Below are 21,427 nucleotides of genomic sequence, written 5' to 3' on the forward strand. Positions count from 1 at the left end.
TTTTATTTTTGGAACTCGCCACCCATGCTCGTTTCCACGATTTTATATCTCGACCATGTCCTTTAGTTTTATGATGCAACGAGAGTTCCGTTGGCTTTTAATAAGTGTTTACCGATCTCACCGAGCTACGGAATTCATAACTCGTTAAAAGCGGAACGACGTAAGCGAGCAACCGGATGAACAGTCAAGTTTTTGCACGCGAACCGGCGCGAGTATGTCATCCTCCTATGGGGTCTTTATCCCAGTGATCAGTGCGCGACAAGACCGTCCAGTCGCGTTTTTCAACGTGGAAGAAGTAATCGAAGAGTGTTTTAGATTTACCTCGGGTGAAAGGGTCATTTGGAATTGTAATTTTACGGATAAGGAAAACAGTTACGTTCCTGATCGTTTATCAAAGATTCAAGCTTCGTTCGGAGGACGTGACGGAGGAAGTTCGAAAGAAATCCAAAATTTTTTACCATAATCCATTCTCGAAATCGATTTACCACTGTCGATTAATCCACTTCATTTTCTAACAAGCTCGTACGATACATAACCTTTTCGTTGTCGCACAACGAGTAAAAACGTGGACCGTTGAAACACGAAATGAACGGCGAAACGCGAAGATCGATCTCTATCGAGCGGCGAGAAAATCCCGCGAAACTGCGGGATCGCCTTAAGACGAACCCTCGGTGGCGTATCCACGGAATCGAAGGCGCTCGTGGGTCCGATTGTATTCTCGTTCAATGGGGGATACGCCGCGTGACAAACTGCCTCGCGACCGGTCGTAAATCTCAAGAGCGAATTTTACTTTCTCGATTTTTTCCACGTTGAGGCTTAATCCGGCGCGTTAATCATGAGAAATCGCGGTGCGTGCACGCCTATCTGTTTCCTATGAACGCCGTCGGGACACGGTCAATGCAGCGGACCCGTCGTCTTACGGCCCCGTGCTTATGGTTTTTAATGTCGAGATGACAAATACGCCGTATTTAGCGATATTTATGCGAGCGGATCACGTCAGCTTCCGCTGACTGCTTTACCCGGATTATCTTGTCCCTGAGAAATATTGCTTTCGCCGTTTTGACGCTGCGCAGCCCACGGTAATCGTCCTGTCGCGTAATATTAAGTTACTTCCAGCCTCGGAAATGAACAGAGGAAACTACGCGCGTGCGTTCCCTACGAGGCGTTGAAAAATTAATGAAGGGCAATTCGGAAGTCGTGTTTGTCGATTTTCACGAGAAACACTGACGAGAAAACTGACGTGGAATTTGATTGGATTCAAAGGACCATTGGCAAAGGTATACCTTCAGGAAAAGAGGAATTTGGATTTCAGCGAACGACTAACGACACTCTGGTACGATGTTTGACGTCCGTTTTGCAAAAATCTACGATAATTGCGTACGTTAAAAAAAAAAAAAAGAAAAAAACGCGGAAAGAGACCTCGAAATAGTAATTCGAAGGAATAGAAATCTCTTCTCTCTTCTATTCGGAAGAAACTTTCCTTCGAACAACGTCGTCGCTTTTCAACGTACAGGCCACGTTTTAAACGAACAACTCAAGCCGTACACCAAATCAGAGATCCTCGCGACAGCCATCGGCCTAACCACGGCGGCGGGCGCAGAAATCGAAACCTTTCCCACGTGTCCAGCTGAAATTTGTTAAGTTGGCGCGTGGGCGGCCATGGATGCATCCTGCGCGCCGCTTTTTCATACTTATTTTCTTTTTTCACCAAGAGAAGAGAAGAGAGGAGAAGAGAGAGAGAGAGAGAGAGAGAGAGAGAGAGAGAGAGAGAGGAGGCCACTGCACAAGGTTGCGCGTCGACGTTCCCTCTGCGGGCCAGGCATAAGTTATACGCGTATTATGCGGCTGCCGGGCAGCAGGCAGCATCACGAAACGGTAACACGAGAAACCGGACCCGCTTCTAACGCATACGGCCGCACGCTTGTGGGTGTAGCAGCCGTCTACCCCGTACTCGTGGCCGTTTCGTCGATTTCCACGCCGATAAAATCCACGCTACCGCGAGCCACCGTTTCTCTATCTCGTCCTGTCCTGTCCGCGAACATACGCCTAATCCTCGTAAAAACGTTCGCGATGCCAACCACGGAACGGCTACCCGACGTCCACCAACAGCACCCATTACACGTCGCCTCCTTAATTTCGAGCTTTCAACCGTGGATTTCTGTCTCGCTGCGGGAATCGTCGTTTCCGCGTGACCATTGTTATCGTGTCTCGTGAACTGCTGCCGAGATAGAGGATCGAGAGAATCGGGAGATAAAAGATGTTCCCGAGGTTGGAGATTTTCGAGTATGTTCGAGGTCGCTTGGTGAGATCGGAGGGCAGATGAGTTTTATTTCGCGAGGCGGAGTTACGTTTCGTTGGTTCGTTAGAAGAGCGACGTATTTGAGATGCCGTCAGGCTTAAGATATCTGCAACGGTCGATTCAGCAAGCGAATTATTTTTTACGATGGCAGTCGAATGACGTCGATCGCGAAATAACGAATAACGTTGTCCGGCACGATACATACGATATTTTGCGAAAGCTTCTCGAAGCTCGGAAACTATCGGCGAAGTTGGAAAAAGAGAAGCTGCATTCAAGAGAAAAAATTAATTAATTAAAAGAAGAAATGTCGCTAAATAGTTCGGTAATATTCTATCTCGTACTAATTTCCAGCGAATCGGCCATGTTTATAGTTGGAATAGTTTGAGAAAGTTTGGCTATTCGTTAAAGGCGATAGGTCGATGATTCGTCTACGTCGAGGTCGAGAAGCGAAGAATAGAAAGATCAGACGAGAAGAAATAGAAACCTCTTTCTCATGCTATGTCACTCGAAGTCGTTTGTACATCTCACAAAAGGAGGTGGCAAACGTGTCGAGTCATCCGGTTTTCTAAAAAGACGGAAACAAATTACAATTATGCTCGAAGGAGAAGACTACATATTGCGGCGCGTTTGTGATAAAGAATTTCGAGTTCATGCCGCAGGACGTGCACCCATTGTAATTTATCTTCCCTATACAAGGAGCGCAGCGGGATTCGAGGTAAACTCGACATCGTAAAGAACGGAGAAACGTCGATTCGACAGGCATAAACTTATTTCGTCGTGGTTTCTCCGTCATATTACCCTAAGAAAATTATATCAACCACATTGTTTGGATCATTTGGTCGACGAAAGATCGACGCGAATCGAATATGAAATAGCATCCTTGCAAAAGGATTGGATTAGAATGGTCGACAAAATGGAATTGCTATAGATCGCTTTCTTTGGTCACGTTAGATTTCGATTCTTCGTAAATCTTGTAAAAACTGAAGAGACAGGAACCATCGAAAGAATATGCAATAGGAGAATTAAAAATAGCGCGAGACTGTAGGAATGCGAAAAACAGAATTTGACGAGATGTAAGAAATTGAAAAAGTTGAAACTCGGAGAGGATTCGGAGAAGATTTACCGAAGATTTACCGGAGAAGAAAGAGATACGTCGTTGATTAATTAGTAAGTTCAGATCGTACGTATAGCTAGTCGTAAATTCTTAAGGACGATATTTCTCCAATTCAACGAAGAACCTTTCAAAGATAGCCTGACAAATCTAAAAATATCTCTTCGTTCGAGAAATTGAAATCTTTCCTCCAAACTTTCTTTATCGATGGGAACGTACAACTACGCGAAATCCACGTCGAATTCCAATAATTTCGTCGTGGGAACGTTCGACGTCCGAAAGACTTATTAACGCGATTCCAATAGTGGATGATTAAGTGGCAGGTTTCACGGTAGAATGTAAATTAACAGGTCCGCGATAGAGTTTGGAAATTCTTAATGAAAAGACCATTGGTACGACGGAGTTCTAGCTGTCTAATAAAACACGGGTTCGACACCATGGTCGTTTATCTTTTTCAGTTTTCTAACTAATACGCGCGCGTGCACGCATACGGTTCGATCGAACGGCTTAACATCGACGGCCGAAAATTATCAGAAGCAGCAGGCTTCTTCGGTTAACGGCACTAAATTGATTCTTCGAGTTTCATTTATATGCGTTCCCGTGGAAACATTTTCCAATACGTATGCAGATGAACTGGAATCCCGATAGTGGAAATCAATGTTACGGCGAGTAGGGATTATTTCGTTGGAAATTAAAAGTCCTTCCTCGTCGTTTCTCCGGCCTAAAACGGTGGCCTCTCGTGGAATTGTGAAATTTCACACGAAATACCGTCTTTGTTCGAGCATCGTTCGATGAAGAATAGCAATTGTTCGTACGTTATATGCGTATCGTTGATTTACTAGAATAGCGACGCATCTCGAGGATTAGTAATCTCGACGTATCCGTAAAAATGAAGTCTACGGGAAGCTTACGAGGGACTGATAACGTTACGGCGTAAAATGCAACTTTTAACCCTTTCTTTGATAGCAAATCCGGCAAACCGTTGTCCCGACATACTCGTTACGCGAACCGTTCAATTCTTCTTCAAGTAATACGATAAGATACGTTAAAATCTCAAAAAATAACAACAAAGAAAAATTCAAACGCTCCATCGATTTTTCTCCACGAGACAAAACAGCTTTCGTGTAGGACATTTTTTCAAATTTTCAATAGTCGAGAGAATAATGGCGCGCGTTCGTACGTGTGCGAAAGGTAAAATGCATCAGGCGCGGTCGAGCAAGACGGCACCGCGCTCGAAATACCGGAGACATTCGCATCCATTACCGCTTGCACGGCCTTTTAGAGCGCGTTGAACGCAGCGCGGTGCAGGGTCGCGTTAAACGCGCCGGCCCCCTTGTATAATAAATAGCGGGCCGGCCGCGGTGACAGGACAATCCTTACCTACTACGACCACGTGGCCGAAGACCTGATCGTTCGCCACGTGGGAACAGTTCCATCGGTGATGTCTGAACTGATGTCGGCATTCGCGAAGTCCAAGCTCCGCGCCCTCGCCCACCGCAGGCATCGCGTGCGGCGCTTTTCTGCACTGCTCCCGTTGACTCTTAGCCAGTCCGGGAATACGCCCGCAGACGGCCGCCCCAACCACCACTGCTCCGACCACCCTGCAACCAAACACGTTTCACCCTCTGTCAATGCATCCTCTAGTTAAATCGCTGAAAAACTATATCGTCGAATTAAATGCAAGATTTTAAGAAGTTTCTTGGAATTTGGAGAGTCCGCGATCAAACGCGTTTCCATTCTCTCCAAAGTGTCTTCCATCGATCGAACTATTCAAAATAGCGATCAATTCGATAAATTAAAAAGTAAAGAAGAGCGTGTTAAATGTTACGATTCGTTAAGCACTTCCTTCGGACCACCCCGCTACCAAATACGTTCCACCCCTTTTTAACGTATCTTCCAATCGAACCGCAAAAATCTATTCCGATCAACCGTTTAATGGGTTCGCGACGATATTTTATCGCATCGGAATCGTTCTTTCTAATTAACACGGCACGGTTCGAAAAATTAATTCCTCGAATCCTAATTATCGAATGTGAAATTAAAATGGTTATTTATTACTACGCACATGCGTAGAACGTTGTATAAATTCCTCGTGCGTTAAATTATCATTCAGCTATCGAACCATTATTAACGAGTCTTTGTAGGAATTTCATTACGATGCGAGTCTATTCGCAGCGGAACCAACGCCAACTACTTATAAGCGTTGACAAACATTCGTCTTGTTGCAAGACTCGTTGTTCCACCTATAAATCGTTCGCGCGTCCTTTCAAACGTAATTTAATATATCTTCTCGAAACGAATAGTAAATAAAAACGGATAATCCGCCTTAAAAAATCGCGACGAAGAATTTATAAACTTTTCGACCGAAATACTTGGGCGAATGAATTTCTGAAAAATTATATCCACGGCTGTCTTCGAATTACCGTCGATTCCAAACGAATTCGTGTACCGTTTAACGCGACAACGACATTGAGAGATCCAGAAACGATGACCGGTAGTGGGCCCACCGGATCGTACGACGAATTAAATCTCGATAAATTTGAACGTGTGAAAGTACGGAACGAGCGTGTCGACGAGGAACGAACAGCGTGGCCGATCCAACCGATCCGTTCATTAGCATTTTAAGCTCTCTCGTTGTCGTCGTCGTGGTCGTCGTCGCGTTGCTTCGTTCGTTTCCGATGATATACGGTACATTTGGTTCTGCGTATGACGAAGGCGATATTAAAATTAACGACATTACGACTTTTTTAAATGCCACGAGTCCTTTTGCACGAGCCTTCTTCTCGTTCCTTTCCCCATTCGGCTTTTCGTTGCAGTCGATTGCTAAAAACTCGCGGATTCTCGACGGTCACTGTATTGCATGATTCAACGTGACCGAAGAAGTCTTCCTGGAAAACGTGCAATAAGGTTCGTGAAGTTTTTACCGAATCGTTCGTTTGATTGGCAGTTTTTGGATGCTCGATGAAACTTTTGGTAACGTCGGTAAGGAATTCTGCCTTTTATTTTCTTTCGGACGACAGCTTTTGCGACTAGATCTTCCATAACCGTCCAGAAACAACCCGAAAACCAGCAAACCGTGCGCGTCCGCGATAAATCCTGATCGATCGAGTTACGTCGAGTTTTTTTTCTTTTTAAAGAGATAGATTTTTTCGGTTTCTCGGTCTGAAACGCAGCCGTCAGTCTCCCAAAACTACCTGACAGTCGTAATTTCCAGCTAGACGATCCACTTACGACGGAACCGAATCTAATCTAATTTAACCGATCATCGAACCGAAATGCTCCGGCAAGCATTATATAATCCGTTTTGGTTGGCATTGAAAAAAGAAAATCTCATGCCCATCCGTCATTCCGGTCCTTATTTCGACATCTTCACGAGCAACCTGCGAGGCGCGGTTGATCACGGCATACTAAAAACGATTACCTGCCGACAAGCTGAAACGCGATACTCTCAACCTCCTACTGGTCCATTGCGTAATTTACATCCCATAAGTCAACGTTTTCGTGGCAGTGAACACCGTTTCCAGAAACCGTGGACACGCGCGAACCATTCCGCCGTGAATCCTTTTCCATCCAACGTCGTTACGAATTTACGTAACAGGCAACAACAGAAAACGCATAAATGGGTGAAACAGCCATGGGTGAAACAAAGGGTCGCGCCCGTTAATGTACCGTAATTTTGGAAATGATTTTTATCGGCATGTTGCCATATCGATGGTTTCATCTTCATTCTTGTTAAATATCACGGCTGCGCGATATTTTCCATTTTTTGAAACACGAAGAAGAACGACGAATATTTGATAAACGGAAAAACGTAACTTTTACTTCGGTAGCGATGGAAGCTACGAAAATTACCTACAAACGGAGAAGGTCATGGAACCATCCGATCAATCCGATATCGTTTAAACCTCCTTTTTGCGTTCGCTGTGCGCTTCACGAGCGTCCGACCGTATCACGCGCTCAATGAAAGAAGGACGCGGCTACCCCGAGTCGCTTTCGAAACCCGGCTTCAAATTAGCCTTAAACACAGCCCTCTCGGCAAGTGTTAAAACCAACCGCTCCCGACTATCCATCATCGCGATCGTTCGGCATCCGGCGACGGAAAAAAGAGCGCCGAATTCAAACAGCCCCGCGGCGTTGCGACTCATCGATCCACGCAAGGGGCGTAGATCCTGCTTCCATAAACAGTCATAAATAAATGTCGCACGTTGCCGGTTGTCGTCTCGTTGTTTCGTCGAAGTACACAGTGGGCTTAAATTCGCCGTATAAGCGAAGCAACAAGCTTCTATAATTCAAAATAGAGGACACTAGCGGTAGATAGAAGCGGATAATTGGGAAATGGTTGTTCACGCGCGAAAATAAACGCCGCGATCTCGACTTTCTCGACTTTCTCGACGCCGAAGCATTCGAAGTAATTTCGTTATTGTTGGTTCGCGTCTCATCTCGAACCACAGAATCTTTGTTCGTGCTACGAATTTACGTCCACTGTGTATATGAACGTGCAAACAGCATGATTCAAGAAGGGGTAGTTTATCGACAGCGACATACACGAGAGAGAGAGAGAGAGAGAGAGAGAGAGAGAGAGAGAGAGAGAGAGAGAGAGAGAGAGATGATCGTTGAAGGGAGAGCGGCGGGCCCCCGACACCGTTCGTTCAGATGGAAAGAGAGGTTTCAGGGGCCAGGGGGTGGGCAGGTTGCATTTCTGAGAAGCATGAAATTGCGACGATTACGCCGTGTCCCCGGGGCGAGAGTTATTTGCATTGGAATGCATCGCGCCGCTCGGTGGCCGAAACTCACCACGTGGAACGATCTACAGGGTGTCCTGATGAACGTGAGAAGCTGCGATGGCCGCGTGCCGTGCGAAAGCGAGTCGGGGAGAGAGGTAGTCTCAGCAGCGTTCCGTTCTTTCTCTTCACTGCATTTCTTTTTTCTATTCTCGCTGGCGAACGGTGAATACGAGTCGACGCTATGGGCGGCGAATCAACGACGCGCGTGTTTCGTCATATTCGTCGGCCGGCAAGACGTAATCGCGGACGCGCGTCTCGGTAAAGACGTTCCGCGTTAGGGGTACCGATGTCGAGGATCGTAGATACGTTTGGATCCACGTAGATGCGCAGGATGCTGTTGGTTCTCGGCTCGTTTTCTTGGTATTTCACGGTCGAACGTCGTGTTCACCGTTCGTGCCGCGGTAGTGGTTAACGTTGCGTGGGGACGTCAACTTGTCAAAACGGAGGGTTTTAGTTTCTTTCGTTTTTTTTTTTTAGTTTTTAATAATCGCTGAGAATACGTAGAACGTTTGGGAAAAATTAACCTACAGTTTATTCAAGATCGATACACGATTATGCGTTAAAATTCGAAAATTACGATACCGCGTAGACGTGGAAATTTTCAAAGAACCACGCACTTGTCACCGTAGTACGTTATTAAACGAATTAATTCGATAAAAATAATAAAAAATTCATAAAGTCGAACCTGACGACGTCGCACGACAGTTCGATCGGAAACGATCCGATTAAATTTTGCAAGAGTACCAGGGCGTGAAAAGCAAGAGGAACTGGCTCGCGTAGTTTATTACACGTTCGTTACGTCATTTGTTATCTCTAATTAGAAACGCTTAACGTTGCAGGGCCTTTAGGGCATGTCTTCAACGAGAGAGTCATGCTGATACTAATTATTCATTCGTCTTAGCCGCGAACCGAGTAATTACCGTCTACTCTAATGTAATTACTCGAAAGCTCTTACGCTTCCATTTAAAATCACCTCGGCGTCATTAAATTTCTCGCTCGATGGGATTGCACACCACGAACTCGTAAATATTCTTCCTAATTGCAATTTCAACGTTTTTTTTTTATCTTTCGATGGTTTTGTCTTTCTTTTCAAAGCGCGTCACGATCATGCAAATAGCGTTTCGGTCGAATTTGAATCGCTCTTTCTTAAATCCGTACAATCGGACTCGAGATACCTCGTTACTTCGTTTTACAGTCCGAAATAAGAAGTTACACGTTTTCTAATAGTATCGTTCACGTACTAAATTTTCCTCGTTTCCTATAATTCATAAGTGGAGAAAAAAACGTCGCTGAGATTTTTCTTTACGCTTAACCGCCTTCGTTTTCTATTCCTGGTAAACTCCGATCGACACTCGCCAAATCTGGTAATACGTTCGAGCGACCGAGGCTTTTCCTACGACAACGAGAATCGGACGAGAGTTTCGTTATTCTCCTTTTACGAAGGAGTATTCTGCTCGAACAGATGCGGTGACACAGATTTCGCATCTCGCGAGTTTCGTTCTCTTTCAGAGAATTTCGTGCCGCTGTACGACGCGTTTAGTATGCCGACCAGGCGACCGAGAACAACGGACCCGTGTGCGTGTGCTCGGCAGCGATACATACGTACCCATTAGCGTGTAATGTATAACATTACGCCCTGCTCATACGGAGGCTAATGGCGCGCTATTTGCAACAAGCATCCTCGCCATTGTGCATCTCGCCGATTTTTATCAAGATGCTCTTAGCACAGTTCCTTCTCATCGCGCACTCCAATTTCTTCGATTCTATGACTATCTATCTATATATGCCAATATATCTTTATAAAGGCGTAAAATATTTCAAAAGAACGAAGCGACTCTGCAAATTACAAGCTAAGATATAGATTCCAACAGTAGCATCTTCGTCGTGCGAAAGCTGATCGTTGCTAGACATTAAAATGTAATTCCTTTTGCAATCGATACGCGGACGAAAGGCGCGTCTCGCGAAAGCGAAACAGCGTAAATTCGGCTTAACGTTCTCGCATCATCCATACCAAAATCGACAGAACTTCGCTCGGAAATATTGGACGAGTCCAACGAACCTTCCAAGAACGCATAATCTCGAGCCTCTTTCCAGTCACAATAAGCACGTGCACCTCCGTTTCGATAAAACCAGTGCCATCGGTGATTCCTTATTACCCAGAACACGAGTATCGAGCTCGCAACTCATTATCACGGCTCGGCCGATGCACAGATACAAGGAGAAACGACGGGCAATCGTAATTCTAAGCGGCCAGCGAGCGAAACAGATTGTCCGGGAACGAGCAAAAGTCAGGGAAATCGATGGAAATGATCGGGCTCGCGCTACTTTACATAATGCTCTCTTCACAGGCTACCGTTAAAATGCCTTTCACGGTGTCGAGCGTATCCTCGAAAGTCCTCGCGCGAGCCAACGTCATTCGACGCCCCTTCTCGTCTTCGATCGATCGTTATACGCAACTTTCCTCTCGATCCTCGCGCCAATGGCACCGCCCGCAGCGAGATCTTTTCCATCGACGTTTCGCGAGACCAGCTGCTCTCCCAATAACGTTTATCATCGACGTTTCGAGAATCTCCGGTTTCCGTGGAAGCAGCGTTTTACGAACGCATTCTTCGCACTTTGCTTCTCGTTCTTCTTCTGCTGCTCCGATGCTTTGACGGTCACGCTCCGCTACTTCCGCTTCCCCGTATTTTCTCCGATCTTCGATCGTTCGGTCCGGTTATCGCTCTCCTGCCTCGTTCCTTCTTATTATTTTTCAAGTTCCTTCAACGTCGTACGCTTTGGCTCTTTCACGCGCGTATACAATGACACCCGTCGTCGATTATACACGCACGCGTACGATGCACAACGTCTCTCGAAGATATTTATTACAGGACCGAAATCGTTATCATACTTGAGAAACTCGAGTTTCCCAGCAATTCACCGAGCAGGGTAAGAAACTGAATAATACGTTCCACTCGTTATCGCGCAGCCCCATCAAAAAATCATCTCTTCTTTTAAATCCCCGTTTCACCTCTTCCTGTTCCCCTCGCCTAGCAGTTCTACGATTGTAATACCTTCTTTCAATTAAATTCTTTCGCTAGTCAATCGACCGACCTTTTTTCCAATTAAAACGATCTCTATCTAATAACAGGGTTTCGTTCAACGAACGAATCACTTAAACCAGCCGTATCTAGTTAGTTAGACATTAACTTACGCTGTAAGAATAGCGATAGGGTACTGGCAGATAGCATTAAAAAGAAATACCCGCAGGTACGTGCCCCGCAGGTATATATCGTTTACGATACACACCATTGCCGTGGTTCGTTGCTTCTTTTTAGCACATCGTAATTACATTGAGAGTTAAACCCCTATTAACCGGCTGCTTTGGCTGTGATTCGTTGTAATTTGTGATCGTAAAGCTCGGATCGGTCGATCTTAATATGATTTATATTTAAATCAGCTTTCCGTGGAATTCAATGGCCGAGGCAAAATGCAGCGGGCTAAACGCGTAAATAAGATAAGTGTAGGCTGGTGTGAACAGAAGAACTCCGGGGTGGCCTTCTTCCACTGTAAAACGTGCAACGTGCGTCGTTGTTTGTTGCAATTATCGATGATTATTGTAATCTAGTAACCAATCTTTCGGGATTTGCATTTAGCAAGAATGCTTCGGCTCGTTAACAATCCACGTCGTTTCTCGTGGCCATTTCACCATAAAATTTCCCAAGTTTCTATTTTCTCAGAAATATATAGTCATGATTGGAATAAGTGAACTACGGATATTTATGTAAATTCGTGTTCTTATGGCGGTGTTTGAAGCAGAGTTTACTTGTCTATCGAGTATTATAACGATTATCTTACGACTACTCAACGATATTTTTTACACGCATTTTGGACACTTTTGTACTTTCAAATTTCCCATAATTGTATAACAATTCGCAGCGATTGTTCGTCGCACGTAAAATTACAAATTCTCCTAATACACCGTTTTCAATTGATCGAACATGCTTTCCTCGTTACCTCGATGGATAGCAAATATCGTAAACATTTGAAAAAAAAAAAAATAAAATGTACTAATAACGTTTCTACTTTTTAAAATAATCGAGGTTGGCGCATTACAATTGGTTTCTGAATTCCTCGTCATCGAGCTTTCAGTACATCATTAATCTCGAGCCCTCGTCTCATGAAATTCCAAAGCGACGATCGATCCAGGGAATTTTTATGCGGCTTCCAGCAGAGGTTTCTTCTCTTTTTCTCCCTCTTCGTCTCCTTTTTTCTCTCTGCTTCTTTCGTTTTGATCTATGGAGCACGCGTCTTCGAACGGTCGCTAACTGGTACTCGTTAGAGTAATGGAATGATCTACGGGGAGTCATTTTTTTTCCACGAAATTATACAGTAGTCCTCGTTGGACGAGTCGCTCTTCGGCAAACCAAGTTTTTGCCGCGCTCTGTCTACGACTAGAAAATCGATTCTATTAACCGCGCGGATGAAGGATCGTTCGATGGTCGGTCTAGATTGAGAGATTCTCGTCCAAACGAATGTTCTTCTATCGACGTGTTATTACGTTGTAGGCATTAGCCGTCTATGAATAATTACGTTCTAAAAGTATCAGAAAATAATGTAATATAAAAATATCGAAACGTTTCGTCGATTTATTTTTCGTCGATGTTTCATGACGACGTTTTGCGACGAATTATTTGTACGTAGTAGGATTAGTTCGTGCGTTTTGGAATATCGTAAATACGAATATCGATATCGTTAAAAAATATAAAAGTTCCAGCAATACTTTGTACATTTACTTTGCGTGTTTTCGAACGTAATTCGTGATATCTTTTCCGAATAAACGAGCAAATATTTAAAACATCGGAAGATGCGAAACGTGACTTTTTTTTTATTAATTTAAACGTTAATGGCAAGGTATTAGAAGTATCGAAAGTTACTGTAATGTACAAACATCTTCCGACTGATATATAACTCGGGAATTTCATAATGCAATGAAATTGCGTAATGGAATTAACTGAGAGATTATATTCGAGTTCTAGTTGATAGGATCAAACCGTAGAAAGATACAAATCGATGTTTTTTCAAGAGGTCTCTCGTGTGCTTAATCCGCGTCACATCTATTTAGTACTTAAACGGGTGTCAGGAAATTGTCAAGGTTTTCAGATAGCGCATTTTTCAAACGAAAATCACTGGCAGCTTCGCCATCGACAAGAGAATTCGTCGCGGTTGACGTAAATCCCTAGAGTGATGCATGATACTACTACCTGAACGTTAATGCTCGATATAATAAAATCTGATGTGTTATGAAGCGGTTCTTAGGCTTCGACGATTCAAAGATCGTCGAACATACCGGTCGACGATTTAGCCATTTAATTATATATCTTTATAAATTTGTATTATAAATAATAGATTTGTATTATAAATAATAATAGTATTTTCATAAAAAATAGCGAATCGACGAAATCGTAGAAAAGCTACAGAATTTTACGAGAACGATATAAAATCAGGCGATTCGTTAATTAATTTGGGAATTAAACAGCAAACGTGCGTCAGCTGTGCCACAGCAGTGTAGCTGTATAAATGTAAATAAAACTAGGCAAAGCGTTTGCTTAGAAGTTTCTCGCAACGTTAATTATGCGCGAAACGTCGCAATCATTTTCCAAATAGGCACAGCCTACACCCGGAAGTCTCGATTATTGACGATACAGCAGGCACTGCAGTCACCATCGCGTCACGGACTATTACTATAAAATCGCAGATTGCCGTCGTTAGCCAACTATGTATTCGCATGTACATCCTGCTCGCCAAAGGTTACCAGCTAACTGTTTGCATTAGGGTGCATTCTCATTATCCTGACTGTCTCCGTTATGTCGTGGTCTACGACGTTACACGCGCACGTTCGTCGAACGTTGTCCGATTTCAATATCTATCGGCCAAGTTGTCTGCCAAATTTTTCTAGAAATGCCCATGACGACGTAATTTTTATCTCTTCCTTTGAAAATTGCGCATCGTGCGAATCTTTGCTAAATTTTTCATAATCCTAACGAAGAATAAGTACTTCCAGAATATCGTCGTTCTTCGCGCTGAAACAAGTTGTATTCCTGTTTCCAAATTATAGATCGTTTCAAATTTTCAAAGTAGAAAGAATCAAGGAAAAAATTATTCTTTACTCGTTTCTTTGGCAAATTGCCGCAACGATAACGCGATGTTTGTTTCCGTTTCTGCGAATTTCGCGTGACACCAACTTTGAACAAAACCGTAACTTTAATGGGAAAATATTTTTATCGAAATACGAAACGTTATCGCTTTCTACTCATCGAAACGTAGAAAAATGATTTAACGTCGATGAACGCGGCGATAGAAACGATTACATTATAGAAATAAATTGTCGCTTCGAATCGTAATAATTCTGACGAAAGAATTCTCGACACCGCATTAATTTTCCCTAACGCTAATCTATTAGCTATTTGCCGATGTTGCGTTTATGGAAATGGAATTTTCAGCGAAGCTTGTCGTTCGAGTCAAGTGACAGTATACAGCGTACGGAATCGTTGGAATAACACACGCGGAATCAGCTATGCTCGCTTCACCAGTCTCCTTCGATGATATCTCGATAACGTTAGGCGATACTATAGGAATTCTTCTGCCATAGGTCTGAATGTTAGCCGATAACTGTACAAGTTTACCAGAAAGTATTTGCATGGTAACACGTGTAAACGCGACCGATTGAATCTCATTACGTCGATGATTCCTGGAGTTGTGTTTTCCGGCATCCGTTCTTTCACGTTTCGCGAATGCCTCTAACTAGTTTCAGAAATAAATTTGACCAACTTTGAAAAAAAGAAAACAAAGAGAATTTAGAATAGATTGATTCTAAAATTCTACTGCAAAATTTACTGCGGAAGATTTTTGTTTCATTGATTTTATAGCAGACTTTATGTATAATAGTTTTATTTGTCTGAAAATACAATATATATGTATAAATCTATCGTAAAACCTATGAAAATTAAATCGTATACTTTTTGGAACGAAACTAAAATGAAATTTTTATAAATTTAATACCATCCGAGACGGCAATTTCTAAAATTATTTTCTTATACACATAGTCTTTTTTCTTTCGTTAGTAACGCTTCAAAGAATATTTGAAATCAACACTTTTACAAAATGTCGATATGGATTAAAAATTACCTACTCGTTTTAGAATCAATGTACCAAAAGCAGCAACGGCGCTTATTACGACAAACCCGAACTACGGCTTTAACATTCTCGATCATTCGATAACTCAAAATACCGTCGTCAAATTTCTCCACAGAATACTCCAATCTGTACGTGGGAATTATGGAAATAATGCGCTGCAGAAAGCGAAACATTTATGATTAGCGATTTTCTCATGCAATCCTATAACAGTATCTACTAATATCGTTCGATATTAGACGCTACTTAAGATAAAAGCTCCAGATAAAAACTCTTTGAATTTCGTTATCCAATCTGACTAAACAGCAGCCGAGTTGTACGTACAGTTACTCGCAAAAGTTCTTCGACGGTAAGAAAATTTGATTATGTGGTTACGTGCACTACCATTCGTAAGTACATATCTGGAGATTTTAGCCGATTTGTAGCAACGATACGCGAATAATTGTAGAGAGTATAAATGCATCGCAGCATCTGATTTATATTCTAAAAGCTATTTATAGCCTACTCCGAGGACAAATCATTTTTCCAGAATGTTTTGTTATAAATTTTGTCGAAAAATTGTACCGCAACTGGCTTCGATCTTGCACAATCGGAACGATTCAACACAATCTCGACCAGCTTATGTCGCAATGTTATATATAAAAATATATGAAGCCGACAGGGATGTAGGATTTTTTAAGCGCGATAAATGGCATTTCGGCGAAACAACGTCGATCAAATTTGTTCACAATTAATTCGGCTATATCAGCACAATGAAATTTTGTCACGGGAAACACGCGAAGAATGCTTTTGGGAGCAACTGTATGTTACTCGCAAGGATCTCCGTGTTTCTAAAACGTTCTCCATCGTACGCGCACTCAACAAGTAGAAAGATCGAGAAACCAGTAGCAACTCTGTTAATTATACCATTCGATACGAGTACGCCAATGATTCAATGGCTAGATACGATCTTGCTTAGCGAGCTAGCTAACAGTATATAAGTAATGGCACTCGCGTTGATCGTCGTCGCGTCGTTTCGCTCATTTTTCCCTGTTTAATGAAACGTTTCGCGAGAGCTCGCGTAACGGAATGGCTGAAAATGGGAATATCGAATTCCAGGTAATTGCCGGACACGTAGAAAAAAGTTTTGCGACACGTGCTCGTACTCGTGCTTTGGCCAGAGACACGGGCGGAAAAAATGCCCGACTAATAGAAAGAATGCAAGTTTCGCGTCCGAGCGCAGTCGTGTAGCCGGATAGGGTAACGAGATTCAAGCGTAAGAGAATCACGGAAATTAACTGTCGACCGTTTCTATGGAAAAACCTTTCTTCTTAATTAAATTAATTGAAAAATAAATCGGGCCAGTGGGAAAATAAACGAGATGGAAGATTAACGTATAAAACAATCGATAAACTTACAGGTAAAGGATCGAATTGAAATTAGGGTGTGAGACGTTTGCTACTGGATCGTCGTGCTTGGACGCTTTCGGTTGCCGTACAGCGTCGTTGGAGAAACAGCCACGTCAATTAGTCTCGAAAGTAGCTGGAATTCGACGCAACTGGCAAAATTATTTATAAAATTACACGTCCGATCGAGGAAAATTGCTATTTCGAAATACGTGGGACGCGGGACGCGGAACGCTAAGGCGAAAGAGAACAATGAGAAAAACGCGTTGGAAACTGCGCGTTACCGTTTCCACGGGCAAAGCGTTTCGTCATCGTCGCCGAGCGAACCGGTTGCCGTTCTAACAACGAAGCTATGCATCATCCCCTTATCTAGTTCGCAGATTCACGACTCGCGATCTCGACTTCGAGATACGTAGCCGTGAGCCTTCTGCTCGGGCAGAGTCGACGCACGTGTGCGTTCGCGCGTATGCAGACGGCGAGGAAATCGTGCGAGCGTTCGCTGTGCCACCGAGCGTTTTAATGATATTCAGGAGGATCCATTTTTCTGTCACCGGGTGTCGCTTAAGTGGCCGGATAAGGAATCATTAAGCATCGGTGCACACGACCATTAGATCGTTACACGGTTCCTACGATTGATTTATCGTGCCTGCTGTCCTTTTTTGCCCATCCTAGAGGAATTTAACCGAGGAGATCGTCGATGACCGCGAGGCTTAAAGAGAGATATAGAGGAAAAAATGTACGATGGAAAATGATGGAAATCCCGAAAAACGTATCGTTGTAAATCTAGGAAATTGGTCTGAAAATTTCTCCTCGTTGTTATTTATCGTAATTCTTGGCTTCCCGTTTAGGACGGCTTCCGGCTTCTACTTACATTCCAAACATTTATCTTGCTAATTACTCTGTGCATTTTATCGCTACCTTACGTTCTGATTACAGAAGGGTTACTACGCCTTACTCATATTTATAGAGCATACCATTACCTACTGTTCGACCATTTATCTTCGAAACTCCGACTTATATACGCATCTTTCTCGTACGCTGTACGCTCGACGGATTAAGTACTTTATATGAAAGAGGGAACAGGGAACTTGCGCGTTCCTAACGGACGTCTAGAGAGCAAGAAAAATCTTGACCACGCGCAACCGTGTCCGTATAAGCACCTGTTGCTTCAATTACGTCACCACTCCATCGCGAGTCGTTGGTAAGTCCGCTGGAACGAAAACGTTCGCGCCAGAGATTCATTGTTCCAGGTACGAGCGACGTAAAAGTGCGCAGCCACCGAGAGATATACAACGTACAGGTGTAGCGGGCATTAACTGGTGCGCAGGTATTCAGACTATCCGGCCGTGACGCCGTCGGTAAATTTACTGTCCCCGAGAGGTTCTTATCTCGCGTTACTTTATTGCCGCTTATCGTCGCGGTCGATTTCGTTCCTCGAGCATCGTTCACCGTGTTCTCCTTTCCAAACCACCGTGCTTTCTTATATGGATCCTCTCCGATGGTTCCTGTCAAGGACGTCTCAGTACTTTGCCATACCTCGCGCCATTTTATACTTCTTCGAGCGAATTCTTGGACGGTTTAAAAACGGTTTTAAAATTTCGCGTATCACGAGAGATTCCGAGAAAAGATTCTAGGTTCTGTCTTTGGGAAAATTTGGGAATGTAAAACATCGGAAAATCGATTGGTACGAGAATTACCGGAGTAATTTTATAATTTTCTCTTCGTGTATTTTCTATAATAATATAGCGCTTCTGGTTGTAACGTCGTCGGTGCGAGACTCGTACGGTAATGTTAATATCGCCGAGTAGTGGAACTAAGAGAAAACGGAACCTTTAATAACGCGATAACGATGACAATAATGGCAACGATGACAGGATATTATACCCTCTCGGAGAAGAGTAGAAGGAATCGAAAGCATTAGAAGCACCGGGTATTTTTGTCTCGTCTTAATCTACTTGCACGTTAACCCTTGCCCGTGATCGCCCATTAAGCCTCGCGACGATTAGATTGTTCGAAACCCAAGCGTCGAACGGAAGAAAGGAATGCATCTTCGGTGTTTCACGCGATACGCGCTTTGACGCTTCAATGAGAAAACACACACCTACTCGTACTAACAAACGTGAAAACGTAATAACAAAAATATACGAAACACGGAAATTAGACGACCTCGTTATCCAGCTTGTTATCGATCGACGATACTCTTTGGATAATGCTAATTTTAATTAGAATGTCAGGGAATCGAGTGTTTGATTCGTCGACGAAATGTCGTTCGATGATATCGGATTGTGATACAAAGCGGGAATAAAAGGCCGTTGGTCGTTGAAAGCCCAGCGAGTCTTTACGAAAACTCCTTTAGAGAAATGAAACTCGTACTTAAACGCATCGAACGATGTTTCTACTCTTCGTGTTTATCCTCGTTGAAGATCTTCGAGACAGTTTCTCGTAACATTTTGCCCCGCTCTTTCAGCTTGGCCGTCGTTCCAGAAGATTTTTAACTCGACAGCCCGTGGCGAATGGGTTTCTGGCACTCGATACACCGTGACTAATCGAGGAAGGTGTCCATGGAAGTTCTTGGGATAGGTCTCGACCGGTGACTCGCGGCGTTTTCTGCCGCACAACGTTCCCTACTATGCGATTATATTCGAAACTGCTTTCGTTTTGGTTACGGTGGATCCTCCGGCATTCGATACGCCCATTTTCGTACAAGGCTCGGGATTAGCCCCTTAACGTTCGAGTTCGTGTCTCGCACAGGTACGACCGAGTGATTCGAAATACGCATGCCCGTTTCATGCGCTCTTACCAGCGATTCAGTTCGCCGATCGGATCGAAAAGAATGTAAACGTTAAAGTGGTTACAACGTGTCTCGAACACGAAGGTATCTATCTAGTTAGCGGACCAAATCGATCTCGGCCCCGTCGCCGGAGTCGATCCTCGACCTGTTTCGATTAGATCGGCCGAGTCATCGGCGATTCATCGATAATCGATCCCGACAGTGGGCCCATTTATTTCATCTCGTGACAATGACGCGATGGTTCCTTTCGATCTACTTAAATGTACGTTGTAATCTTTTTTTCTTCTTGTACTCTCTCATTGTTCCTACGATGCATCCCTGCGTCTCTTATTACCATACCTTTGGACAACTTCGCCTATAAACTCGATCCACTCGCTTACGAAACAAAGGGACAGATCTCTCCGTCATCCGCCGTAACATTATCTACCAAGCAAATTGGTAGATCCTAATCTCAAATCAAATCGTTCCAAACTCCATACCTCGACGCTGTACCTTCGAGCGATCTAAACCGATCCAGACCGCGATACGTTGGTCCGCGAGATCGGACGAATATCTTCGTTTCTAACCACCGTATCTGTAACTAATTTCGCGTTTAAACCCGATTCGTGTTGCGGTCGCGCGGCACGCTCGTCCGCCAAACAAATTTCCGACAAATCTCCGCGACGTCGCACGGTATCCGAAGAAAAGGCGATAAAACGGGGCCGAGCGAATTCGTATCGGCGATGAAACGGAGCGCAGGAGGAGGCGCGAGGGCCGCGATACGGGAAAGCCACGGGGATTCGATAAACCTCGCCATAAATACGGGAATTAGATAGGAAGCGATACAGTTTGCGCGCGTGCAAGGTACCTGCGAGCTATCCGCTGAATAACGCGACTCGGTGGGAACAGGTCGGCCCACGTGTCACACGCACGCACCGGACCACTTAGTAAGTCCTTAATCCTTATCTATGCGTATCGCACATATGCAATGCAAAGTGGACACGCATATTGACCGCGCGAGAGAGGGATCAGTCGACTTATCGGCGCAGATAAATGCGGCTTTGCGCGGAGGCCGCTGCTCGAAAAAGCACGTGCTTGCGACACAACGTTTCGTTCTTCGTTCCGTCTCCGTACCCTTACGGACAACTCTTCCCTTCTCGCGAGTCCCGTTTAATTTCTCTCAGCGAGATCGGACGCGTGGGCGTTCGCCATCGTCGTGTGCGATCGCTGGGTTACCGGGACGATAAGCTAGACTTATCGCGTACGGTGGGTGTCGAAGCGACCGGCCCGATCCAAACGATTTTGCTGGCGTTTCCGACGATCCGCTCGGTAACTTTCTTTCTCCTTGTTTTAATTAAACGTTTCTTTCAGCATCGAAGTTTGCGTTTCGCTCGCGTTCCCACTACAGGTGCAACTATCGCGTAACCGCGTCCCACTCGTTACACGACGTTAATAACTATCGTTCGTTTACGCGATTAGACATCTTCGCGAAGGAGAAGTTCGATGGATCGACGAAATTGATTCGATACTCGTTCAGTAAATTCTAATTAAAAAAAGACGCGTATCAGGTCGTAATTGCGGATTCTATCGATGCAACGAAGAAACACCGTTCGGAGTATGGGGTAGAGTCCTTTTGTCAACGCGATTCTGCTGACGCGTAATACTTGCGCGGCTATAAGGTGTGAATATACAAGGTGGCATTTTCAATTTAAATACTATCCGATATCTGTTGGAAGTAGCAGAGGAACGCCTATTTTAAGATATATAGACGGCGAATAATCCGTTCTCAAATATACGATAAACTATGCGTATTAAAACGTACGATACTTTTTAGGATTTACGCGTTTTCGCTTACGTTCGAAACGATGCTTCTACCCAATATGCAAACGAGTAGGACACGTTCGG

At 44.0% G+C, this 21,427-nt stretch overlaps 1 protein-coding gene across 3 annotated transcripts in view; it reads right to left on the reverse strand.

Moving 5' to 3' along the window:
- LOC138185862 (protein Wnt-7b) overlaps positions 1-21,427 on the reverse strand; it is a 120,415-nt gene that overhangs the window by 38,000 nt on the left and 60,988 nt on the right. For 2 of the 3 annotated variants that reach the window (XM_069125171.1, XM_069125170.1), the window contains exon 2: positions 4,791-5,011. In XM_069125171.1, coding sequence (XP_068981272.1) covers positions 4,791-4,914 — 124 coding nt within the window. In that variant the 5' untranslated portion in view covers positions 4,915-5,011. Of the gene's footprint in view, positions 1-4,790; positions 5,012-21,427 lie in introns of those variants that run through there. The other variant, XR_011174731.1, reaches the window with a different exon arrangement.

Source organism: Bombus flavifrons, chromosome 13 (genome assembly GCF_040668555.2).
Source record: "Bombus flavifrons isolate JBK064 chromosome 13, iyBomFlav1_principal, whole genome shotgun sequence".
In the NCBI taxonomy this organism is placed as follows: domain Eukaryota; kingdom Metazoa; phylum Arthropoda; class Insecta; order Hymenoptera; family Apidae; genus Bombus; species Bombus flavifrons.